Source organism: Bos mutus, chromosome 26, assembly GCF_027580195.1.
Source record: "Bos mutus isolate GX-2022 chromosome 26, NWIPB_WYAK_1.1, whole genome shotgun sequence".
Lineage (NCBI taxonomy): Eukaryota > Metazoa > Chordata > Mammalia > Artiodactyla > Bovidae > Bos > Bos mutus.
The window spans coordinates 33,776,410-33,803,846 of record NC_091642.1 but is presented as its reverse complement, the minus strand read 5'-3'; the positions used below and the strand labels follow the sequence as shown (position 1 = coordinate 33,803,846).

Genomic DNA, 27,437 nt, shown 5'->3' with positions numbered 1-27,437 from the left:
CTTCCGTAGTCATAAATATGGAACCAGTGAGTGAATGAACGCTCCTCGCCCAAGTCCTAGGAGAAGGCAGGGCACAGACCGTCAGCTCCATTTCACGGGGAAAGCCAGGCTCAGGGGAGTTCATGACCAGCCTGTTAGCTTACAACTGTGAGAAAGGGGGAACGCAGACCTCTCAGCTCTGAACTTGGAGCCCAGTTGGGACTGCCTCATATGGGACCTATTTCTAGAACTGAGATGCAAGGTGGGAGCTGATCTCATGGTCAGCGGTAAGAGCTCTGTTCCCAGAGGAGCTGCTGGCCAGCCTGGACTGGACAGTCTGGTCGGGGTGAATGGAGGAGACAGAGAGCAGAAGAGGCTAGCCAGAGGGTCCTTCACAACCCTCTCCCCAGTGGTCCCCCTGAGATCCAGAGAATCTCGAGGGAGGATTCAGGGGATGTTAAGTGGCCCTTGGCTGGAAGCCTACAGAGCTGGGGAGTCTGTGAGCCAGGCAGAAGCCCAGCAAGTCAGAGGGAGGCCCCTTCAACTCTGCTGTTGCCTTCTGTCCCCAGCCATACCCTCCCAGGACTGCTTCCCACCATCCAGAGAGCAGGAGGCCCGGGGAGGGCTGCCACAGCTGGGGGATACCCACTCCCTGCCCGGCTCCCCACCACCTTCCTGTCCATCCTGACCACAGGCCTGCCCCCTCCCAGGGTTCACTCCAAAACCAACAGGGTCCCGGATTTATCCCATAGGAGTGACCTCCAGCAAGTACTTGCCTGACCTCATCTCACCTCACCTTCATCAACCAGACCAGTCCTTGATTTTCATTTCTACACCTACGGCCTGGCCTTGCAGGAAGTTTATTTTTCAATTATCCACTCACAGTCCTAATCACAAATGTTCCACAGTACAGCTGCCTCTTGGGACATAAAAGGCCAGAGTTAAAGCAGTAATGGAACCACAGGCATGGTCTACCCTGGGAAGAGGGCGCTGGGAGGCTGCGTGTGACATTGAGCAGGCCACTTTTCCCTTTGGTGGGATTTGTTTCACTCATACAATGAGACAAGTGAACTAGCTCAGGGATTCTGGAGGAAGGGCCACAGACCACTGTGTTAGAAGTCTCTAAGGAGAGGGTTGATATGCAGATTCCCAGGCCCTGCCCACATTTATGGAATCAGAATCTCTAGGGACAGGGTCCAGGAATATGCGTGTTAAGTTCATATCCTGCCCAGCCCCACAGGGGACTCACTCACTGAAGTCTGGAGAGCAGTGGAGGTGATGTCTTCAGGTCCCTCTGGCTGTCATGTTGATTTCACTCCAATTTCTATTAGAGAAGCACAGGGCATCTACCCAGGACCTACTGTTTGCCACTCAGGAAGGACCTCTCTAATGCTCCACAAGACGGTCACCTAGAGGGGTGCAGAGACTCCCGGAAGAGTCTTCAGACCATTGGAATTCATCTCAGGGAACAGGCTGAGGTGGGGTGGAGGGGCCAGAGGCGGGGAGGGTAACGGGGAAATCCTACCCAGAGACACATTTAGTTCACGTCAAGTTTCCAGCAGAGGGATTTACCAGGTTTAAAGCAGTTTTCTGTGAATCTTTGTCAAGGGAGTGTATGTACAAACAAACAGGGAGGGTTTTTTTTTTAGTGAAAAGTTAATCGGCTTAAAGTGTGCAACTAAATAAGCAAAGCTTACATGAAAGTGACCCACGGAGAAAGGACCTGATGGAAAGAAAGTTCTAGGAAATACAATATGGCCTCTATGTTCTTTTGTAGTTCCACGCCATAAATATTCATGGGGTGGTGTTAATGGGGTCCGCAGCTCTATGCAACCACAATAGTTTTTTTGTTTATTCTCAGGACCATGAACTTTGAAACCATGAACCTAAATTTCAGGACTCTGCATTCAGGCATGTTTGCAGAGCAGGAGGGAGAGAGCAGCCTGAACCTGGCAGAGGACAGAGGGGAGGAAACCAGAGGACCTGTGAATCATGCCTCCTGGATCTTTTGGTTGAGATTAAAAAAGAGAATCTGTTTAGTATGGGAGGCCTCTTGTCTCCAGGGTCTCCAGCTGCTCCAGCCTGGGGAAATAGCCTTCATAGGCATGGAGAACTTAGTTACTCAAGCATATGGTAGAGATGGGTGGGGAAAAGGAAACAGTTTAATTGGATCAAGCAGATTTGCTGCAGGTTCTACATGAACACACACACACATAAACAAGTTTGAATCATGGCATTTCTAAGATGGAGAGAGTTTAAAAGTCACCCAAGCAATGCCCTTGTTTTCCATATGAGGAAACTAAGATCCAGGAAGGTTAATTGACTTGCTTAAAATATCACATCTAGAAGCCACATCTGCTGACTATCAACCAGTGATGGCAAATATGAGACAAACATGCACCCCTCTTAGCCCCTCTATCCCAGGGCAATTATCCTTAGCTAATCACAGCCCTACTGCCCTGGACAGGAGGCCACAGCCTTCATATCCATCTCAACACAGTCTACAGACAGCCAGCACAAATGGATGGAGATGCCAGGTGAGTTGGGACCTATTTGCCATCTATGTCCTAAATCATGCTGGCAACATCCATAACCCATTGGCCATTTGTTCCAGCCAAGAGTTTTCTATTCGAAGCCACTTACAGTCTGAACTCAGGGGTCTGAGCATGCACACCTGAAAAGCAGCAGGACCTGAGAATCCATAGAACTTCCTGTGTTAAAGGTCAATCATGAAAGAATGCTTAGCATCACTAATTATCAGAGAAATGCACATCAAAAATCACAATACGGTATCCCTTCACACTTGTCAGAATGGCTATCATCAAAAAATCTACAAATAAGAAATGTTCGAGAAATGGGAACCCTTGACCATTGTTGGGAATGTAAATTGGTGCAGCCATTATGGAAAACAGTATGCAGGTTCCTTATAAGAACAAAAATAGAACTATCATGCATCCATGCATGCTAAGTTGCTTCAGTTGTGTCCGACTCTGTGCGACCCTATGGCTCATAGCCCGCCAAGCTCCTTTGTCCGTGGGATTCTCTAGGCAAGAACATTGGAGTGGGTTGTCATGCCCTCCTCCAGAGGGTCTTCCTGACCCAGGGATCAAACCTACGTCTCTTAGGTCTCCTGTATTGGCAGGTGGGTTCTTTACCACTAGCGCAACCTGGGAAGCTCAGAACTACCATATGATCCAACAATTCCACTTCTGGGTGGAAATGAAAACACTAATTCAAAAAGGTGCATGCATCACAATGTCTGTAGCAGTGCTGTTTTACAATAGCCAAGATATGGGAGCAACTCAAGTGCCTATCAACAGATGAGTGGATTAAGATATTTCATTTTATACATATACAATGGAATAGTACTCAACCATAAAAAGAATGAAATACTGCCATTTGCAGCAATGTAGGTAGCCCCAGAGAATATTATGCTTAGTGAAATAAGTCAAAGACAGATACTATATGGTATCACTTACATTCGGAATCTAAAAAATAGTAGAAATGAATGTATGTACAAAACAGAAACAGACTCACAGACAGAGAAAACAAACTTGTGGTTACAAACAAGATCATTACAAAACAAACAGGGGAGAGGGAAGGACAAATGAGAGGTATAGGAATAACAAATGCTGCTGCTGCTGCTGCTAAGTCGCTTCAGTCGTGTCTGACTCTGTGCGACCCCATAGACGGCAGCCCACCAGGCTCCCCCGTCCCTGGGATTCTCCAGGCAAGAACACTGGAGTGGGTTGCCATTTCCTTCTCCAATGCATGAAAGTGAAAAGTGAATGTGAAATCGCTCAGTTGTGTCAGACTCTTCGTGACCCCATGGACTGCAGCCCACCAGGCTCCTCCGTCCATGGGATTTTCCAGGCAAGAGTACTGGAGTGGGGTGCCATTGACTTCTCTGAGGAATAACAGATACAAACTACTATATATAAAATAGGCAACAAGGATATACTGTATAGGATATGGAAATTTACCTATTATCTTGTAATAACCTATAATGAATATAATACGCAAAAAACTGAATCATTGTGCTGTAAACCTGAAACCAACACAATACTGTAAATCAACTATACTAAACAAAAATCTTTTTAAGGTCAGTCAGGACCTAGGAGAGCACCACAAACAGATGGGTACCACAGAGCAACTCCGCTCTGAAAGCTGATCCCATCTCAAAAGAACACCCAGTTTTGCTTTCTGCCTTGGTTGGCATCATCCTACTTTCCAGAGGAGCCAAGAAGCTACCTTGCTCAAGGCAGACATTACCTTCTGTCTTGCCTCTTTATCTATATTACCGTAAGTTTGCACCAATGCACTTTAGATCCATGTTCCAAGCAGGACTCACTTGGCTTAAGAAATACCTGCTCAGCTAATTCTCCAGAAAAAATGATTCTCTACTGGTCTGGCATGAGCAGATAGGCCATATCTGCAAGGCTAGTTAAGTTTTACAGCTCCGAATCTATTTCACCTCACTTGTCTGTGCATGTGTGTGTGTGTGCTGTCCTTTCAGCTGTGTCTGGCTCTTTGCGACCCTATAGGCTACAGCATACCAGGCTCCTCTGTCCATGGGATTCTCCAGGCAAGAATACTGGAGTGGGTTGCCACTTCCTCCTCCAGGGGATCTTCCCAACACAGGGATCGAACCCCAGTCTCTTAGGTCTCCTGAACTGGCAGGTGGGCTCTTTACCACTGGGAAGCCCCTCACATGCCCACAGGTGACTTCTTGGACCCACAGGAAAAGCAGCCGTGATCAATTACTCATGTCTGCCACTGGCCTAAAAGAAGGAGTGGCATTGGAGGTGCCACACCTGGCCATTTACAAATGTATATTGTAAAGATACTAAAAACAGTTCCATCCACAGAAAAGAACACTTGCAGCAAGGCCTGAGCTCTGACTCAAGCTATCCTTTTCATACTTATTTCCACCCTCTCTGCCCTGCTCTGTGCCCAGGAAGGCAGAGCCTGTGGACTGCTTCCTCCACATCTCCCTGCTCTCTGGCTTCTGGTCGCATTCAATCAGGAGGACACCCTGGCTGATCAGAGTGAAGAGGGGAGAGAGCTGCAGGCATTTCTTCCCTGTTTTCTCCCTACTTTGGTGCCAGATTAAAACTACTATATATAAAATAGATAGGCAAGGAGGATACACCGTATAGCATAAGGAATTATACCCATTGTCTGATAGCTATCTATACTGGAATATAACCTGCAAAACAAACAAACAAACAAACCCTGAATCATTATGCTGTGTACGAGAAACTAACACAATAAATGAAATCAGCTATACTTTAAGTGACTCAGGCACCTACCCTCCTGCACAGGAGCTGGAGCTCCTGTAACACAGCTCACTTCCCGTTTCTTCAGCCCCAGGGGAGACTTGGTAGTCTCTGGGTCCCTTGTGCTCTTCTCTGTTCCCTAACCCTGCCTCTGACAGTAGCCCCTTTGTGAAAATCTCTTCAGTTGAAACATCTGGGGTAAAGTTTGTTTCCTGCTGCCATCTTATATCCTGTTCTAAGAAAGTCCTCCCATTATTTCCATGGCTAAATAGGAAGATGGCATTCTGACTGGTAAGGTGAATGGCTCGAAGAAGGCAATGGCAACCCACTCCAGTATTCTTGCCTAGAAAATGGATGGAGGAAATGAAAATGCTCCTCCTGCCATGGACGGAGGAGCCTGGTAGGCTGCAGTCCATGGGGTCGCTAAGAGTCGGACACGACTGAGCGACTTCACTTTCACTTTTCACTTTCATGCATTGGAGGAGGAAATGGCAACCCACTCCAGCGTTCTTGCCTGGAGAATCCCAGGAATGGCGGGGCCTGATGGGCTGCCGTCTATGGGGTCGCACAGAGTCGGACATGACTGAAGTGACTTAGCAGCAGCAGCAGCAGCAAGGTGAATGGCTACTTTAGCCTAAGATAACACTTCTTACTGCTTAATTCCAGCAGCAAAGGACTTACTGCGGTCTCACACCTGCTGTGTTCCCATAGCCTAAGCTCACATGGCCTCCAATAAGTCATGGAGAAAAGGGTGCAGTTTAGGTTCTAAAAGCCAGAGGGTTCCTGGACTCTAATTTTGCATCTTACGTGCCTGATTTCAGGACCAGGCATATCTCATAAGCCCTGATATCTCCACTGTGGAATGATCTCTTGTCGAGCTTTAAGTTACCAGTGCAATTAAGCAGGACTCATTCTGAAGACAAAAGCCACTGGAGAGCCTGAGCAGTGCAGAGAGTGGACAGATACACTAGGCGGAAAATGAAGGGGACCTGGGGTCCACCTCCAGGCATGCCAGGAGCTACCATGTGACCTTGGACACATTACTGCCCTTCTAGGCCCTAAGGGTTTTCATAAGACAGAATAAATAATCTCAATGGTGACTTCCAACTCAAGCATTCTAAAAGATTTTACCCTAAGATCTCAGCTTGTGTGTCTAGTTAATGTTCACTAATGGTCATAAGCATATCATGATTTTGCCTAAATTTTCTTCATAAAGGTACAGCAAGTGTGGGCTCTAGTGGCAGAGGCTGTTTATTATCCACCAATTTTCTCGCTTCTTCCCTAAATAACACAACCTCTGATGTTCAGTTCCAGGCCTTCCAGAAGAAGTATTTCCCAGAATCCCATATAGCCACCTGTGGTCATGTGACTAACTTTCAACCAATGAGATGAAAACAGATGGCATCTCCTGGGAACCTTCTCTCGCATTCTTTGTCCTTTTTCTTTTCCATGCCTTCCATCTCCAGACTGTGTTTGTGATGGTTTTAGCTTGGGCTACTGTCATGGACCATGAAGGGCGTCAGCCTAGGGAGAGTGGAGGAGCAGACCCTGGGGGACTTCCTGGAGCAGAACCGCCATCCTGGTCATAGATAGCAGAACTCCCGACTTTGAAGTGAGAAAGCAACTTCTGGCTTGTTTAGGGCAGGGGTTTGGCTATCAATATATTGCTTATCAGCTCTAGATCCACCCTTGTTATGTTTTGTGCTAGATCCGAACCCTGAAAACGTTTTTTGTCAGTAGAGGGCACTAGAGGGACATGACAAGAGGAAGGGATTTCCTCGTTCTGGGGGGTCTCATCTTTCTTGCTCCTATAAAGTGGTCACCAGCAGTGCTCAGGAGACCCACTGGCACCCAACCTTCAGAGTTTTGACCAAACTCCAAAGGTCAATTCCCCACTTGTCAGCCTTTTCCTGCAGTATCTCAACAAACTTCTCCAGCTGTCAGGGGGCCACAGCCACATCATTTCCTATTAAGTCACAGCCTGGGAGGGTTGTGGGGGCGGAGGGACCTCTTTCAAATATATTCCTTCCCTAATAATTGCCCCCTATATCTACCATCCCTGTTTTCTTTAAAGTTCTCTCTGCCTCTTTTAGTAGTCATCCCCTTTTGCGAGTTAATAATCCTTATATTAAATTTTTGAATTACTTCTGAAATTACCGATGTGGTTTCAGTCTCCCAACTGGATCCTGATGGCCACAGCCAATTAACATGGGTTCATTACTAGCAGTTCAACCTAATCTTAACTGACTGAGCCATGCAGTCATCGCCATGGAGCAAGTGAGTAATAAAGATGGGATAAGCTTTCTGCTTTTCAAAAATCTTCTCTCCAAAAATTATTTGCAACAAACATGACAGATAAAAGGTTGAAGTCTTAATCTTTCATGGTTCCTGCAAAATGTTTAAAAAATGACTATCTAATTAGAAAAATGAGCATAAACAGAAAGAAAAAAGAAAGTCCATAAATAAGGAGGGGAAAAGCCCATAAATAGGAAATGCACACAGAAAAATAAATACAAATGACCAAAATATATTTTCAAAGTCTCAAAATTATTTGAAAAAGAAATACAATTATAATATAAATGCAAATTGAAAAAAATGTAAATTATTTTTCTCTTATCAAATCTACAAAGACTTTAAAACCTAGAATATAAAAATGTTAATGTTAATCTTAATGAGATACAAAGAGTAAAAATATATATATATATATATAATTTGAAGGGCAATTTGAAAATAAGAGTCAGAAGCCCTAAAAGATCTATACTTTTGACCCAGCAATTCAATGGGTAGAATTTTTTCTGAGAAAATAATTTAAAACATACACATAAATCAGGCAATAAGGATAACTCCAGCATGATTATTTACAAAAGCAAAAGAAAAGACTGGGAAAAAAATCTGTATGTCCAACAATAGGGGATTGATTAAATTAAATATGGTGCTGCTGCTGCTGCTGCCGCTGCTAAGTGCATCTATACGAAACAACTTAAAATAGATGCTATACGAGTACATTTATTACCTAAGCATCTTTATTGTCACGGAAGAAGGTTCATGGTACTAAGTGAAAGTGAAATACAAGCAGTCCAAAACAATATATGTAGCATGCATGGAAAACCTTTGGGAGACTATACAGCAAATATTAACAACAGTGACTCCTAGGCAATGGAATTGCCTGAAGTTTTTACTCTTGCTGGCGCTCTCTATATTTTCTAAATGTTCTCCAGTGGATGTATATTTGCTGTATAATTAAGAAAACTGTTTTATGTTAAAAATATATATATAATTTCCCTTTCCTGCCCATCTCAAGAGCACCCCAAAGCTTGCTGAGCATCTCTGGATGAACTCATTTATGTTTCACTCGTCTTTGAGGCAGAACTCAGCTTGGGACCTGTCCTACACACAGAGCCACGATCTCTCCCCCACCTTCCCTTCCTTTCCATTCCTGGGGCCCAAGTCTGGACTCCATGCTCCCAAGCCTAGAACTCCTGGTGGTCCTCCTATTTCCTGCTTCTACAGATCCTAAACATCACTTGTCTTATAAGGGTTGTCTGCTTAAAACACATCAATAGCTCCCCCTTGCTTAAGGGGCATGTTTTAAATGTCTCAGGTTGACTTCACTGTTTCTAACCTCTTTCAATCTTGTCACTAGTACCCAGCAGAGTAAGCCAGGTAATGCCACCGCTCCAGGAAACTTCAAAGCATTCCTGCTACCTAGTCTTGACTCATAATGTTTATTTTACCTGAAATGCTTTCCCCTGAATCCCCCCTTTTTTTTTTAATCCCATCCATCCTTCCAGGCCAAACTCAGGGCTCATCACCTCCCTTACCAGAAGCCTTCCTTGATTGTCTTACAGTGACTGCTACCTTTTCCAAATCTCTATGGTATCGCATTTGCTCAGTTTTTCATTTGGCAATTATTGGTTGAGCACTCATCATGTGCCAAGCACTGCACTGGTGAGTGGGGAACCAAACGAGTCTCCTCCTTGAAGTTCATTGTCTGATATGGAGACAGACACTGAGCAGATAAAGTCACTCCAATGACCATACCTAGTTACTGATTGTAAAACCTGTGGTACAAGGGAAAAAAGGTGATGAGAGATTTAAGAGAAGGGACATGATTGAGATCAGGCCTGGGAAGGCATTAGGGGGAAAGGACACCTAAATCGAGGGTCCTAAACAGACTGGGAGACCAGGGTGGTGGGTGCAGGTACCATCACAGTAGCCCACGTGGGAGTCAGTGGGGTTCAGATCAAACGGGGGCAGTAAAGAGGGAGAGAAGTGGATGGGCTGAAATTTGGAAACAGAATTGGCAGGACTTGGGTGGGACCGCCTGAGAGAAGCAGGGAGAGACCGATATCCAGGATGGGCATCACCACCAGGTGCCACCACGGGGCCCAGACCCCAGCAAGTCATGGTTGAGCCCAGGGGGAGAGGACGGTGAACCAGTGCCGGCTCAGCGGGAAGGAGAATTGACCCAGGCATGAGATAATAAAGAGTCAGGGAGGAAGGTAGCCTGCTCCTGTGGGAAACTGGTTCAGGCAGGACTCATATCAACTCAAGGCCAGAAACCCAGGTGGGAGGAAGGAGAGGAGGCTCAGTGCAAATTGCAGGATGAGCCACGAGATAAGTGGCCCAGCTGGCAGAGCGGGCAAAGACTCAGGGCTGAACATCAACACTCAAGCGCCCGCGCAGGCGAGCTTGAGAATATTTATTGGTAATTGACAGAAGTGGTTAGAGGGTGGCGTGATCACGGATAGGTCTGTAACCAATCAGCAGGAAAGCTCAGTTCCTGTTGCTATGTTTGCATCCAGGCAGAACTGTATTACGAGCGGGCTAAGAGGACACCATGAGAAACCTGCTTCTATGCATTTGGTTTATCTGTTATCCGCTCCCTGCTTCACGGATGAGAGCAAGCGAGCTGTGGAGCAATAAATTATCACTTGCCGCACACTCTGGATCCCAAGAGAACTCTCTGCAGAGGGAGAGATAAGCCTGCACAGGCCACAGAGAGATTATCACTTATAGGGAAATTCTTAAATGGGGAACAATAACAGGTGTAATCATAATAGCAAAGAGAAGAGCTAACAATTAATGACCACTTGCTAAACACTTTTTGTTCACTACCTCATTCGATCTGCAAACAAATCTAGTTGACGGGTTTTCATATCATTTTCCCAATAAGGAAACTGAAGCTCAGAGAGGTTAAGAAACTTAGTCAAAGCCACACAAGCAATGAGGACATAGGCAGGCTTTAGGCCACGGGCTGCCTGATGCCAAAAGTAGTCTCTTATACAGGATATTTCATTGCTCTGCTCCGCCACCCAGGCTGCCACTCAACCAGAGCCTCTTTGGAAATCATGGGCCATCGAAGTCCTCTCCTTCTGGGGAGGGGTGAGTGGCTGGACCCATTGTCCTCAACTGACCTGACCCCCAGGCACTTATCTGGGCCTGGTAGGAAAGGGATGGGGCAACAGAGAGGATGAAAGATACATTTCAACACCCTGTATTATTCATTTATTCTTCCCTCTGCTTTGGGACTAAGAATACTTTGAAGGCCAGAACTGTCTCATCCTTGTTGGGTTGTTAGCCAAGGACAGAGAAGAGGGTAGGGAGAAGGTGGAGGGTTATGGTGCTCTGGGGAACAAGTGGAAAATATGACCATCAGAATGAGCAGTGAGAGATGCTTGTTGATTTGGGGTGGGGGAGCCAGGAGAAGGGAAGCTGTTCCAGGGTTGGAGAGACCATGGTTTCAAGGGGAGAACAGGTGTTTGCGGTGTTCGTCTCACAGATTACAAGTTCAGTGTCCTGTGTGGGTCCTAGCATTTTGCCCAGCATCCTCTGGGCAGACACCTATCCTGCAATACCCACAAGATCGTAAGATCTCGGAGCACCTCTCATGAGTGCCTGGATCATCTCCTGGCTCTTTGAAAGACCACTGGAGAAAGTGGAAGGAAAAGAGCTTTATAAACAACGCTAAGGCAATGCTGTAACCACTGTGGGGGTTAATGCTGTTATTCTTCCTCTTGAAAAACAGAGTGAAGGGTGAGAAGGCAAAGGTTTGGAGCCCAGTGGAGTTACAGCCTCTATTTAGATTGCTCGACCATGTGTGCCAGAAGGATGTGCACTGCCATCGAATGCAATGTGAGCCCAAATCCAGCTTGCATCTTGGCTATTTGGACCCTGGAGGAATGCTTTCGGAAAGACGAGTAGCTGGGAGAACCACGGACTGAACGGAGGCTCAGATTAACACCAATCACACATCTCCAGTCAAGGGCTGGCTTCTAGAGTGAGACCTGGACATCTGTTTGGCTTGCTGCACAGGGAACTACCTCCCAACCCAGCCAAACGTCAAGGAAGCCAATGAGAGCCATCGAAGGTTTGTTTATAGGGCAAGGTCTGGATATAGAATTACTGCCATCAGCATCATTAGGAAACATAAAACTCTGAAATCATCATCTGCTCCAGTTGTTTCCTGCTCTTTGAAAACTTGCTGGATTTCTATGGAATGATAATAATAAAAACAATAATATTTATTGAATATTAAATATTCAGTTTACCATGTTCCAAGTACTATTCTAAGTGCTTTATCTATATTAACTCATCTAACCCTTATAATCACCCTCTGTGGTAGGTATTAGTAATCACATTTTATGGGTGAAGAAATGGAGACCCAGAAAGCTTAAGCAGCTTGCTTAGGGTCCCAAAGTCATTTAGTGCAAGAGCTGGGATCTGAACCCAGGCAATTTGTCTCCAGAGTCGGCTCACTTCTCAGAGCTCTCAAGAGGAATAGAAAGTGATGTGGTTCATGTAATTCAATTTAATGCGCATGACAGGTGTTTCGGAGGCCACAAAATGATAGCAATATTGAGTGCTTCTATTTGCTAAGCACAGTATCAACTGCCTTTCATTCAACAACTGCCTGTGAAATAGGAGTTTCTATTAACTGCATTATGTAGAAGAGGAAACTGAGGCTTTACAGCTGCAGGACTTGCTCAAGCTCTCACAGCTAGTAAGTGACAGAGCTGAAAAGGGAAATACAAGTCAGCCTGACTCCGAAGCTTGGGTACCAAAGCAACAGGCTAGGTGGTCAAACATCAGGCGAGGAGCCAGGTGCTCAAACAACCACAACCCAGGATGGGGAGAACCCCGAGAGTGGCAGGAAAAGCAGTGGTAAGGGGAGGTCCAGGTCTGACGGGAGGCGCTGCCTGGTGGGGGGCTGCTGCCCGTCTGCACTCGGCTTCCATCAGGAGCATCTTCCCGCTGAGGAGGCCATGCCCAGGAGCTCCTGGGACAGTTCTGAGGTCTGATTGGCAGTTACCTCCTTAGCACCCAGGACCTAGCCCTGCAGGTGCCAGGCACCCTGCAGATGGAAGGCTGTTGTGATGGCTCCTCCTTTCCTCTCTCTATGCTGGACAGAGGAATAAAGGACACTCCCCCACACACATGCCACCCCCAGCAGAGGCTGCAAGATGCTGACTACAGCATCACTGGGCAGGAGAAAGATGGAAACACGGGTCCCACTGACGTGAGAGTTGGGGACACTCTTGGAGTTTTCTGCCTCCACTGTTGAGCTCTACCTACAGAGCCAGCATCATAAGTCAGATCAGATCAGATCAGTCGCTCAGTCGTGTCCGACTCTTTGCCACCCCATGAATCGCAGCACGCCAGGCCTCCCTGTCCATCACCAACTCCCAGAGTTCACCCAGATTCACGTCCACCGAGTCAGTGATGCCATCCAGCCATCTCATCCTCTGTCGTCCCCTTCTCCTCTTGCCCCCAATCCCTCCCAGCATCAGTCTTTTCCAATGAGTCAACTCTTCGCATGAGGTGGCCAAAGTACTGGATTTTGAGCTTTAGCATCAGTCCTTCCAAAGAAATCCCAGGGCTGATCTCCTTCAGAATGGACTGGTTGGATCTCCTTGCAGTCCAAGGAACTCTTAAGAGTCTTCTCCAACACCACAGTTCAAAAGCATCAATTTTTCGGCACTCAGCTTTCTTCACAGTCCAACTCTCACATCCATACATGACCACAGGAAAAACCATAGCCTTGACTAGACGAACCTTTGTGGGCAAAGTAATGTCTCTGCTTTTGAATATGCTATTTAGGTTGGTCATAACTTTCCTTCCAAGGAGTAAGCGTCTTTTAATTTCATGGCTTCAGTCACCATCTGCAGTGATTTTGGAGCCCCCAAAAATAAAGTCTGACACTGTTTCCACTGCCCATCTATTTTCCATGAAGTGATGGGACCGGATGCCATGATCTTCGTTTTCTGAATGTTGAGCTGTAAGCCAACTTTTTCACTCTCCACGTTCACTTTCATCAAGAGGCTTTTGAGTTCCTCTTCACTTTCTGCCATAAGGGTGGTGTCATCTGCATATCTGAGGTTATTGATATTTCTCCCGGCAATCTTGATGCCAGCTTGTGCTTCTTCCAGTCCAGCATTTCTCATGATGTACTCTGCATATAAGCTGAATAAACAGGGTGACAATATACAGCCTTGATGTACTCCTTTTCCTATTTGGAACCAGTCTGATGTTCCATGTCCAGTTCTAACTGTTGCTTCCTGACCTGCATACAAACTTCTCAAGAGGCAGATCAGGTGGTCTGGTATTCCCATCTCTTTCAGAATTTTCCACAGTTTATTGTGACCCACACAGTCAAAGGCTTTGGCATAGTCAATAAAGCAGAAAGAGATGTTTTTCTGGAACTCTCTTGCTTTTTCCATGATCCAGCGGATGTTGGCAATTTGATCTCTGGTTCCTCTGCCTTTTCTAAAACCAGCTTGAACATCTGGAAGTTCACGGTTCACATATTGCTGAAGCCTGGCTTGGAGAATTTTGAGCATTACTTTACTAGCGTGTGAGATGAGTGCAATTGTGTGGTAGTTTGAGCATTCTTTGGCATTGCCTTTCTTTGGGGTCGGAATGAAAACTGACCTTTTCCAGTCCTGTGGCCACTGCTGAGTTTTCCAAATTTGCTGGCATGTGGAGTGCAGCACTTTCACAGCATCATCTTTCAGGATTTAGAATAGCTCAACTGGAATTCTATCACCTCCACTAGCTTTGTTTGTGGTGATGCTTTCTAAGGCCCACTTGACTTCACATTCCAGGATGTCTGGCTCTAGGTCAGTGATCACATCGTGATTATCTGGGTCGTGAAGATCTTTTTTGTACAGTTATTTTGTGTATTCTTGCCACCTCTTCTTAATATCTTCTGCTTCTGTTAGGTCCATACCGTTTCTGTCCTTTATCAAGCCCATCTTTGCATGAAATGTTCCTTTGGTATCTCTGATTTTCTTGAAGAGATCTCTAGTCTTCCCCATTCTGTTGTTTTCCTCTATTTCTTTGCACTGATCGCTGAAGAAGGCTTTCTTATCTCTTCTTGCTATTCTTTGGAACTCTGCATTCAGATGTTTATATCTTTCCTTTTCAAAGGAGCACCAATGTTGGGCAGAAGGTCTCAGCCTGAGGGTGTGTCTCCAGATGCAAAATGGATCTGGACAGTCCCAGCTGTTTGTCTGCTCTGGGGCCTGGACTGGAGGTCAATGGGGTGGTGTCCTTGCTATCTTTCAGCTCTCGGAACATCCTCGCCCAAAAGGGGCTGATGCCTTCCCCTCTGACCTCCCCTCCCCCAGATGCTGTGCCCTAGCCTGAGTCATGGCCCTGGCTGGGACCTCTTGGCTCTGTTGGGCACCTGAAGGCCACCTGTTCTCTACCGGCTCGGTTAGCTGAATCCTCAGCGTGGGCAGCTGTGTCTCTCTGCAGAAGCCAAAACAGTGTGTTTCCTACCCTAGCTCTGCCTTGGCCCATCCTCAACTTTTTCCTAAAATTCACCCTTCACTTACTTTTGAGACGCTGTTTGCCAATAATTATCAGATCTGAATTTAAGAATCTCTAACTAACTCTACTACATGAAATCACTTGTTCACATATCACAAAAATTCAAATTCCTCTGGAGTGTTTCACCACAAGTTCAGGAAGTACTTGGGAGCACCTGCTCTGTGCTCTAGGGACGTGCATACCCATCCCTGAACTCTTGCCTTGTCCAGAAACAGTGCTGAACACGTGACAAACACTGCATCACTCAATCCCTGGCAACCCTGAGAAATGAATATTTACAGTCTTCTCAAGGGAGGAAATTGAGGCTCAGAGAGGCTAATTTTCTAAAGGTCACAAAGCCTTGCACCGGCAGCAGATTTTGCACCCCAGTCCATCAACTGTCAAAGCCAGGGCTCTTAACCACCTCATGCCCTGCCCTGGGGCACTTTAGGGGTAAAAAATTGGAAACTAAGGTGGACTAGATGCAGCTCCTGCCTGGAGAAGAGGGAAAGATCAACATTTCATTTCCATGCAGCTCTGGAATATTTTGACTCCATCAAATCAGCACCTGCCTGAATCAGCAAGGACACCAAGACAAGCAGGGATAAAAGCAAAGTTGTAAAACTGCCAGCTGCCCTCACCTGGGTGTGGCCACCTGGGGAAAGACAAGGCGCCAGGGAGATGGTGGGCACCAGGGAGATGGTGGGCACCAGGGAGATGGTCCCGCACTAGGGACAGGCTATGCCAGGGAGACAGGCTTCTAGGAGGCACCACGGGAACCTCACACCTGTGCTTAAGAATCTGGGGTGCGTGCCCCTGCCACGAAGGAAGGGAACCCTGGGAGTGCTGCCCAGGACTCCACTCTCCACCTGGAGCTCTCTCAGGAGGGGCTGCTGCCCATCCGGCTGGCTCCGCTTCCCTTTCCAGGCTGACAGCAAGCTTGGAGGGTCCTTCAGCCGCGGACCCAGGCCACACAGGGCCAGGCAGAATCATCCTTCCCTCATTCAATGAATATTGACAAGTACCTGCGATGTGCTGCGGGGCTCTGGGCTTACAGCAGTGACTGAGGCGGACAACCATCACTGGCCTCACACAGTCTGACATTCCAGCCTCACATCAGCAACGTGAGGGCTTGCAGGTAGGAGCTGCCCCAGAGAGGGCCATCTTAAAGAGGGCTCTGGTGACCCCCAAATGAGGAACTGAATGTAAGGTCACTGTCTCTGGGAGAGAATGACAAGACGGAGTGGGGCCCCAAATTCCAGGCAGAAGTCAGGTCTCAAAGTGTGAGGAAGGCCTGCAAACTTGCTCCTGGGAAATGAATTAGTTCCCAGGCCAGGTTCCTTACCCCAGCTCTGCTGCCATTAGCCGTCAGGGACTGCTGACTGTATTTATTCATGGAGGAATATATATGTTTATCATATGTGAAGGCCTGGCATTTATTAAGCCACCAACTGAAAAGTAAAGCTGGCTGTCAACTTTACTTTTATGAACCCAAAAGGCTATGCAGCACTTTACAGTTTACAAGGTATTTGCATATTGTTTCAGCCTTAGGTAGACACTGCTGGTGACCTGAGTCCCAGATCCTCAGTCCCATGCATCCGCTGCACGGCTTCCCACTTTTCTACTTGAGAACTTTTTCTGAATCTAGAGCCCATGGCAACCATATACAGAAGGGCAGGGAAGTTCATGCCTCAAGGAGTGTCACATTCTCCCAAACTGGCAGCAACAACATCCTCCATTCCACATGCTCTTTTTTTTTTTTAAGGTGTTTTATATATTTATTTATCGATTTAGACTGTGTTGGGTTCTTCTCTGCAGTGTACCCGCTTCTCTAGTTGCTACACGCAGGCTCTAGAGCACACCTGGGCTCAGTGTTTGTGGAGTATGTGCTTAGTTGCAGTATGTGGGATCCTAGTTCACCAATCAGGGCTTGAACTCGGACCCCCTGCATCGGGAGCATGGAGTCTTAGCCACTGGACCACCAGGGAAGTCACTCCACATGTTCTTTTAACAATGTGACTTTAACACTCCTCCCTTGGCTAGGTGGGCTATGTTCATGTCCCTTGAACCTGGGAGAGCTTGTAACCATGGCAGAAGAGACGTTACGTAGCTCCCGAGGCAAGGTCATGAGGAAAATCAGAGGCCATCTGGTTCCCTTGGGATGCATGCACCTAGAATCCAGTTGCTGTGCTGTGAGGAAGCCTAACCAGCCCACATGGAGAGACCACACAGAGAGGCCACCTGCAGGTTCTGGCCAACAGTTCAACTGAGGCCCTGGGCAATAGCCAGCCTCAGCTGCCAGCTGTGAGAGAACCAGTGAGCCTCCAGTGATGCCAGCTCCCAGCTGTCGAGTCACCCTCAGCCTGCACGCCTACCCAGCAGAGGCTCAGACACTGTGGAGCAGAGGCAGATCATTTCTGCTGTGCCCTTTCCAAACTCCGTATCTACAGACTCACCTACAGAGTCAAATGGCGCTTGTTCCATACTACAGAGTTTGGGTGGTTTTTCACACAGGGATAGAAGCTGGAAAAGGGAGCAAACAACGAAGAACAGCAGCTTTTGTATAAATGTTCCAGCCTCCTGTTTCCTGGGCAGATAATTCTGGGAGGACTTATGGAAGGGCTAGGTGGGAACACGGCTAGGTGGGAACACGGCCCTATTAACTTAAGGCAGTTACCTGGATTCCTCTTCCTTCACTGGATTTCCTCTTTCCTGGTCATACGTGCCCTGCTCCCTCACCCTGCTGCTTGGGATCACCTCCTAAACAATCTATTGACACAGAAGTCCTGCCTGAGACCCTGCCCTCTCAGAAATACAGCTACAACTAGCCTTATGTCTGCCCTAGAAGCAGTTTTGTCCCCATCCCCATTTTGCAGATGAGAAAACTGAGGCACAGAGAGGTGAAGGACTTGCTTCAGGCTGTAGGAAGAGTAAGAGGCAGGGTCAGGATAAGGATCCAGGCCTCTGGCTCTGGGTGCAGCTAAGGAAATATGAGTGAGGGCAAGCAGGCTGGAGAAGCTCTCAGAAGCTTTGCAGAAGTTGTTCTCAGGGACATGGTGGTTGAAAGGATGTCTTGAAATTTACTCAGTCGAACTCTTGACCTCATTTGCAGCGTCAGATGAAAAGCAAACAGCACACCCATGGGCCACCAGACAGAGACCACACCCATGAAGCCCCACACATCTTACCAGCCCCAGGTCAGGAGCACTTTTCAGGTCCACTCCTATTTCAAGATCATATGATTTGAAAGCATTCCTTTTTACAGCATTAAATAGATTGGTTTTAAAAAATATATTTATTTATTTGTTCGATTATAGGTATGTGGGATCTTAGTTCCCTGATCAGGGATTGAACCTGAGTTTCCTGCATTGGAAGATGGATTCTTAACCACCGGACTACCAGTGAAGTTCCTCAATTAGATTGTCTATTAGTAAATTTAAATTTCACAATTCAAAACGTACTCCAAAGATCAGCATGAAGATGTTCTTTCAACAAGTTTCTAGGAAATCTGTTTATTAAGTACTTCACTATAAGTCAGGTACTGTCCTAAGCACACTAACCTAGTAGGAATGAGGAAACTAAGGCACAGAGAAATCAAGTGACTTGCCCAAGGTCACACAGTTTGTAAATGACAGAGTAAATAGTAAAATGAGCAAATGGTAAAAGTGTAAATGACAGAACACTGACCAGTTTGGTCAGCCTCTGAGAGCCCGAGCTGGAAGCAAAGGTCATCGAACCATACAGAAAGAAGGAGCCAGGGGCACAAACTCAAGGGCTCGCAAGGTGTGAACGGGGCTGATGGGGACTAAGGGAGCCAGCTCCCTGGACCTGGCAGTCTGCCACCCTAACTAGTCCAACAGTTTCACTCTATGGATGAGGAACTAAGACTCAGAGAGGAACATGCCAAGGAACACAGCTCCTGAGAGGCTAGGAACAGACCCCAGACTCTCTGTCTGCACTCTGCATCCTCCACAAAATGGAGACCCCTGGCTCAAGAAGGGCAAGTGGGAGGTGTTTCAGATTTGAAGACCCAAGGCAGGTCCTAGGCAAGGGGCTCTAGCCAAGAGGAGTCAGGGGTTAGCATGTGACTGGGATAGGAGGACAGGCTACCCTTTAAGGTTTGGTTTGAATATAAAACCAGCAAAGGCAGTGTTCTTCACAAGCCGAGAGGCACGTCCTTTCACTGAGATGCCAGTCCTTGGTGAACTGCTTATTGTCCTTAGAAGGCTGTTCCCTTGCTCAGGGAATTTCCAGAAGTCTGAGCCTATTGATGTCTCCCTTGCCATCGCCCTCTTCTGGACACTCTTAGCATTGGCATGGATGAGGGAGAGGTCAGGGGGTTGGGAGGATGGACGACCGCTGTCGAGGATGCTCAGAGCTGGCTGAAACCCTACACCTACTTTTCCAGCCCTGCCCGCCCTTCCCATCCCATCTGGGAAGAGTCGCAGAACATGCATGCCCTGGTTATCTAGCAATTTCTCCAAAATTATTGGAGAAAAATGAGGCCCCAAGCTGCCTTAGTGTTATTCCACAAAGCTGAGATCAGCAACTGGAGAGCTCCCAGACAAGACCTATATCTCTTTCACCCAGATTCACAGGGCCCAGATGAGCACTCAGCGTCCTAGAGGAGCTCGATACATTCTCTGGCACACTGACTGCTACCCCAGTCCAGGCCCACACTGCCTCCCACAGGCCCCTGGTTCACATCCAATAAAATCCAGGTTCTGACAGGTGCAGGTGATGGCCGATGGCTGATCTACTCCATTTAGCCCCCATCCCAGTTTTGTATCCTCAGTGTCCTTCTTCTCAGGCAAAGCCACCATTCAGTGCTCCAGAGGCGCTTCAAGCCTGGTTGGGACCTAGGTCCAGTGAGGAACCGAGACACCTCAGTCAGGACATGCTACCTGTGGATTTTCTCTCAAATTACCCAGGGATCAACTCTTTGTCCTCCTTCCTAACTCAGAAACCCCACAAGGTACAGCAGTGGACTATTATTCTGGAGAAATCTTCCTTCAGGGTAAGCCCAGGCCCTCAAGCCTGGTTTGATCGGCACCCTCCACAAGATTCTCACACTCTCCTAGGTTCTCTGGCCTCGGAGTAACCTGGTCTGCCCCAGATTTCACCGACTTCTGACCTGTCCAACTCAGAGCCTAGACTACACTGGCTGCAGTAACACCACCACAAGCAGTGTCTTCATCATTATTCCATGTGCAGAGAATTTCCCCATAAATTATCTGAATCCTCCGACAATTATTACTTCCCCAGTGCAGAAGAGAAAACTGAGCCTACTAGAGGGAGACTGAGCCTCTTCAGGGAGTGAGGGAACGGGGCCCACACTGGCTCACGGCACGCCCTCATTCAACAGAAGTAAAGCACCTTGCCCTTCTGCGCGTGGAGGATGCGAGCTTCCTTCGGTCCGCTCGTCTCTGCGGGCCGCCCACAGAACCAGCCGGACCCTGCCCACAGATAAACACCGCTACCCGCGGCCCCGGGCCAGGAGCTGCTCGGCGGGCTTCAGACCAACCCTCTCGGGAGTATGAGCACCCCTTGTGGAGTGTGAGCACCCTTCGGTTCCAGCTGGGAACTGCCCCAGACCCAAGGCTTTCTTTGGAACATGCGCTCGGGCTTTGCAGCGGCTGAAGCCGCTACCCTTGGGACACACGAGCCCCTAGGGGGAAACAAGCTGCAGCGCCCGGGCTGCGATTAGCGCCAGAAACACCCGCGCGTCCCGGGGCGCGGCTTCCTGTCCGGATTAGAACACCTGACGGCTTCCATCTCTGCCCGCCCAGGACGACCCCCAGCCGCGACCACAGAGCAGGCTACGCGGAAGTCTGCAGCAACTCGAGTCATGCTCATTCTCCATCGGCTATCGCTTTCCTTTTGCCCGCTGTGAAGCTTTTCCCTTTTTAAACTCTCTTCCCAAGAGTAACCACAAGATCTTGGGAAACTTTGCGTGAAACTTACAAATGTCATGAAATCGGAACCAGAGACTCCGTCTAAGCCTGGGAACGCTGCGCCCAGCCCTGTTTCCTCCCCTCTGCTCCAGCTCAGCGCGTCCGGCGGTGGCCCGTGCTGACCACCTGGCTGTCAGGAGACCCCGGGACCCGCCCCAGCTCCTGGGCGCCCTCTCGGCCTCGGACACTTTGGGAACATTCCCGCGGCCGCCACCCGGTGCGCGCCGCACACCAGGGGCCAGGACGTCCCAGCCGGAGAGGTATTTAAGCAGTCCCTCTGGGGCATTGTTTTCCCGGGGAGTCCGGAGAACTCAGCGGAGGGGAAGGATGACCCGCCCCCACAGACTGCCGCGCTGGCTTGCCCACTACCTCGTTTGCATTTCAAAGGCAAACTTGTGCCGGACTTCCCGGCGGCAGCACCTACCGGCTTTGCACGGGTCATGGTAATGCTCCAGCTGCTGCTCCGCGCTCTCCTCGCCTTCCAGCGCCGAGGAGTCCCAGGTGGCGTCCGAGCGCTCCCCGAGCCCCCCGGCGTCGCGGGGCAGCGGCAGCAGCAGCAGCAGGAGAGGCAGCAGCAATGGCACAAGGGCCCCGAGCGCAGTCACACGGGGCATGGTTGCGAGCGGCCGGCCAAGACCAAGGGAGCTGAGTGCACCAAAAGCTGGACTCTCGGGCGAGGGACCGCGTACAGAATCGGGTCGGCGGCAACCGGTCACGGCGATTACGCGCGGCTGCCGGGCATGGCTCGGGCGCGGAACCCCCAGAGCGCGGCGTCCCGGTCCGCGTCCGCGCGCCTAGGAAGCCGCTGCTCGGAGCTACTTGCTCGTCGGCCGAGGCTGCGGCGGCTGCGACTGTGGCAGTGGTTGGAACAGTGGCCGCTCCGCCCCTCTCCACCCGGGCTGGACCGCACAGCCCTCGCCAGGGGCCCTGGGCAGCCAATCACTCGGGCGCCCGAAGCGAGGCCCCTCCTCTTCCCGGCACCTCCGCAACTTCGGAGGAAGGGGAGCGAGGTGCAGAAGCTGAAGCCAAGGACCCAGGGCCTGCCGAGCTCCCACCGAGCAAAGGGTGCCCTTCTCTGGGTGTTACAGCGCCTCTGGCCCACCCTCCCTTCAACGCTGCTCCTGAAGATCAAGGCTGGATTTCCCGCCTTGCTTTATTCTCAAAATTCACTTTACAACTCCCCGGTGCACACGTGGGTGAAGACAGGAGGCAGTGGCTAAAGCTCTGGGCGCCGGACCAGAAACCCAATGCGAACGATTCCCACTACGACCAGCTCGCTATGTGCTTTTCGGAGAATCATTTCCTTGTAGGGATGAAGCGAATCTTCTCTTTGGGTCGCTTTTGGCGCAGAAAAAACCCGACGATTACGATCCTCTCAGCTTTCTCCACATTCCCTCGTCCAGCCGTGACTGGCGCTTGCTGCAGGAACCACCTAACCTAAGGTATGGCTGGTGATAGAGTGGCTTAGAAAATAATGATTTAAAATGACGGATTTCCCCTCTACGTGACCCTATCCTTTAGGAAAACAGTGCAAGACGCTTCATACAGGCAAAAAGACTGACAAACGAACAGCTATACCTACTATTTGTGTTAAATTACAGGCATGTTTTATTAAATAAGCCATTCACCATTAACTTGATGGAATAAAAACCACCAATTTCTGAAGTCTGGTTAATTTTTTGCTAATTAAAAACATATGCCCAAATAATGTGAGAATAATCAAGAGATATTTGAAACCCCCTCCTATGCTGTACCTTAAATGTAAAAATTGTTAAAACTGAGCCAATTTGATTTATAGACATAAAAATGCTATTACCAAGAGGCTTTTCAAAAACCTTTCTACAAAAGCAAAACTGCCCCATTAAGAAGTAAAATACATCAATGTGTAGTTACCATCACACCCAGCAGAATCCTTTTTCCATTTAAACTGCAAGCAGAAAAAAGGAACAAGATTTCCTTTGGGATTTCCACATGGTTTCACAGTCACCAATGACAAAACAGCAGACAGGGAGCCCAGAGCTGGGCTTTACACAGGATTCTGAATTTCTTGCATTATGATCATCTAATAAGTAGGGTGACAAGTCCTACAACCCAGTAAAGGTTTAACTACTGGCTGTTTTGTCTTGGCCCTTAGAAATGTAAGCTGACCGTTTCATGCTGAGCCTTCATCAAATGGGCATATATATATAGGATGGAGCCAGACTGGGCAAGAACTGACAGGGGAGGGAGTATCTGGGGCAGGCGAACGGCGGGAGGGGAATGGATGCCACCAAATGGCAGGGAAGACCAAGTGGCCATTAAATAGGTATGGGAAGGAGTTGAATGTCATTTCTGCCTTAACACTGGAAGGAGTCAAACCCAACGCCATAGGTCTCTGCATTTAACCCAGTGAAGGTCACCACCTGTCAGTAGACAAGTCCACAACGTCAACATCTCAAAAGCCTAACAAACTTCTGTGACACTTCCAGGTCTCCAGATGGCACTAGGCGAACAGCCAACTGGCCTCATTAGCAGGGAATTCCTCCGGAAAATAGACATTACAGGCGACCTCTTGTGCAAGCACCGAGGTTGTGAGCTTTTATTGCCTCTAATCCCCACCTCATGAGTAGCTGCCAGGCTTCTCACCAACATTCTTTGCCCAAATATTTTGAAGACAGTCGTGCTCTAGGATGAGCAGACTGCATCTTTACATCAGATGCCCTGTTTGAATACTATCTTAAAGGCTATCAAACAAGTATGAACAAACCACTTGAGTCACAGTACAGAAAAGTTAGAAACAATCGAAAGCGATGGTTAATATTTTTTCTCAGCTTCATGTTTTATGATTTCACTTACTACTTTTATATTTTAAACTCTAATCGGGGCTCAAATTTTATAAATGTATTTTTTAATTTCCATGGGAAAAAAAAAAAAACGAGATAGATTTGGAATAAAAGGCTTTGGGATCTAAAGCCACGCAACTCAGTTCCATTAGTTATCTGTGGGTTTCCTCCTCCACAGCTCATGATCGCAAGTCCATACAACTGTCCCTTTTCAGTCAGATGTCTGTCATCCACCCAACTCTTTGCTGCTACGCCCTATGCCGAGTTCCACGGCTCTCTTGCAGCAGCTCTCAAACGCCTCCACCCCTACCGAGTTTTCCATAACTACTCCGCAGAGGTCCCTTCTTCCTCTTGATGCCTTTCCAGGTTACCACACACCACCTTCTCCAAGGCAGGGAGCAGACCCTTCAGGGTAGAGGGCACTCTCATTTGCTGGTTTATTTTTGGTTTACATGAACTGACCACTGAGACAGTATTTGAGTTTTTAAACTATTTCATACTGTTAACGATTTTCAGCAGCTGTTTAAAACCTTCTGTGGCTGGGATCCCTACCTAAGCCCGTTTAAGCGTGGCACATCAGGCCCTCCATCCACCATCAGGCTGTCCTTACGTGTGTATTCCAGCCTTGAGCTCTTGCCATCTCCATTACGTCTACTCACACTGCATTAAACATCTTGCATTCATCCTAATAGGGCCTTGCTGTTCCACGTCTTTGCCGAGCACAACTTCGTAACTACACAGGCTGCATCTTCATGCCAACATTACAGCAGCTACCACACCTATGACATTTAACCTATTTCTGTCCTACCCTTCTGGGTCTCTAACCTGTATCAGATCTGTCTTACTCTCTGGACCCTCTTTGGACTCTCTCTTCCCTTCAGTGACCTCCAAGGTTAGGTCCCATAATTTAGTGGCTTACCCAGAGCCATAAGAACTGTGACATGGGCCAGTTTAAATGACTTATGTCAAAATCCCCCCTACAACTGTGTCCTTCATTTAAAAAATTTGAAACTGCTACCACCTTAAGTATGCAAAACCTTGAACATAACTTTAAAAACATTTCTAGACTGCATTACCATTGACTCCATGTGTCCCAACACAAATTTATTCCCTCCCCTTCTAATGCTGAACTATTGATTAGCTATTTAATAGAAGCTCTCACTGTGAAATTCAGAAGTTGGTTGTGTAACAGTTTCCTCTATTAAACTCCTAGTTCTCCAACCAGAAAAAAGTGCCCACTAAAGATATTTAAAGTACTCAAATTTGCAGCAATTTAAACTATGCAGCTAACAGGAATTTTCAAGTAAGGTGTCAACTGGAGCTGGTAATAAAATCAGGGGGAGAAAAGAGTCAAGGAGGCTGACAAGAATTTAAATAACCAGTTAAAACTAAAGACGAAAAAAACTACAAATAGACTTGGAGAAGTTCGCCGCTACTTTTGATGTATTAGTAGTACAATAAAAATAACCCCATCCATTGCTATACAACACTCATTTCCAGCGTGACGTCTATGAATACCTCTTCCACAAGCTGGAAAAGTGACATCCCCATTTTACAGTTACAGCCGTCAAAACAATAGGACCTAATTTTGATTACTTCTGGGCTAAAAACAAGGAACTCTTAAGCTGCTCTAGTTTCTTAAAATCTAGCTGCCTATGCTATCAGCTTCACAGGACAGTTGTGAGAGGACACAAGTGAAACTGTTGTGCAACAGTAGTACTAGACAAATACAAAGTATTCTCAATCAGGAGAATGACAGGGACAGAGGAGTTTGAATGCTGGTGTCAGAGTTTGTATACAAAGAAAGGCAAAAGAATGGTAATGAGAGAAAAAAATCATTTCTTAAAAAGACAAATCTTATTCATTATACCGTTCTTCCCATTTTCTGTGTATTTTTTTCCCTCAAAGTATGAAGTTGGGGAAAATACCCAAATCTCAAATTTTAAATCCTTTGTTTCAGGGGTCAGCACACCATGACCTGCTGGCTGTTGCTGTTGTTTTACTGGAACACAGCCATGCTCATTAGCTGATGTACTGTCTCCCATGGCTGTTGTGCTACAATGGTAGAGCAGTCGTGACACAGACTGTATGGCTCTCAAAGCCTCAAATATTTCCTATTGGGCTTTTTACAGAAAGCTTGCTGAGCCCTGCTTTATTTAATTGTGGAAAGCTATTAGTAATCTCTTCATATGCGTGCCAATAATAATGGGTTATCCTTTATGCTTGGATCATCTGTTTCAAAAAGGAAAGAAAGCAAGCATCCAAGGGAAGAACATTGACTTTTTATTACTTTTTAAAAATTCAACTTCAGTTAGATTAACAGACTAGATTAGAACTTCAAACGTGACACATTTTATACTGCACTGGATTTCTATGACTAAGAAGCCAGTTGGAACATGGCCTACACAAATCACGGGTGAGTTAAAAATGGAAGTCATCACTGAGTAGTAACTGTTTCCTCCCAACTCTGTCACCAATTGTCCGTACTCCAGGGATTTATAGGTTCAAGTCTGACACAGCTGAAAAGCCCAAGTGGGACTGCTTTTCCAAAGATACCCTGTTGTCCTTCAAATAGAATGACATGTTACTTCCTCCTTTCCTTTAAGCTCTTACTTATAATGTTTATAAGCTTCAAATGACCTACACTGATGAACTGGGGCAAGCACACAAAACGCTGCTGTATCAGTTATTAGCCCCGTTCACAAATTCTTCAAGATGAACACTTTTCACAACAGTTTGTTTCCATATCCTAATAACAGTGAAACAAGAATGTACTTTTTCCTTTGTCTGCACAAGTCTGCCTACAGCTCAAAGAGGTCAAATCAGATGGCTTTTAGAAAACGCTCACAGAACAAAAGTTATTCCTCAAACCGAATTTAAATCTTATAAACTTTCTGCAGCGGTATGTCAACTTTCTGATCTACCTGACCTCTAAATCTAGTCTATTTCTACACACATTTCCAGTCTTGATAAATTTTCACTTCTCTGATCTCCTTAACGTATTGTTAAAATATAGCTTCATAACTATGCAATTTTTATGAAGATATAAAACTTTAATGAATATTTGTATTTTCATGTCACTACTCTTATTATGTGTGCCAATAAATCAACAGATGAAGCACTAAGACACACTGAAACCTAAGCTTAAAACCCAGATGAAACTGCAGTGTATAGATTACAAATAGGCTTTTCTTTCTCAAAATTCCTATACAGAAGCCCTTCGATATGTAGCTTTTCCTGAACAAATTACACTAATACATTATTTCTTTTTTTACAAATGTAAAAAAAAAAAAAAAAATCAGGAAATCTTAAACTAATATTTATTTGCAAAACATTTGGCATATGGTGATCAGTAAACATTTAGGAAACAAAAGCTTTATCAAAATGAATACAATTTGTGGATAAACCCTGAATAAAGTGGCTTTTGGAAGAACTGGAGTTTGCAGCAACCACCTTTATAAAGGGATCCATCCACTCTCAATGGAAAACACTCAAGCATACCTTTCACTAGGTTCAGAAATTACCACAATGTAATTAATTCCAAGGGCATGGGGCTTAATTTATGGGCAAACTCCATACAAGACAATGTT

The 27,437-nt window shown here is 47.0% G+C and overlaps 1 protein-coding gene across 2 annotated transcripts in view; it reads right to left on the bottom strand.

The window, feature by feature from the left end:
- The window catches only part of TLL2 (tolloid like 2), a 145,309-nt gene extending 123,456 nt beyond the window's left edge, over positions 1–21,853 (bottom strand). For both annotated transcript variants that reach the window (XR_011462779.1, XM_005898846.2), the window contains exon 1: positions 21,450–21,853. Coding sequence is in view for 1 of the 2 variants with exons in the window: in XM_005898846.2 (XP_005898908.2) it covers positions 21,450–21,639 (190 nt within the window). In the remaining variant the exon portion in view is untranslated. The remainder of the gene's footprint in view (positions 1–21,449) is intronic.
- Positions 21,854–27,437: the final 5,584 nt, after the last annotated feature.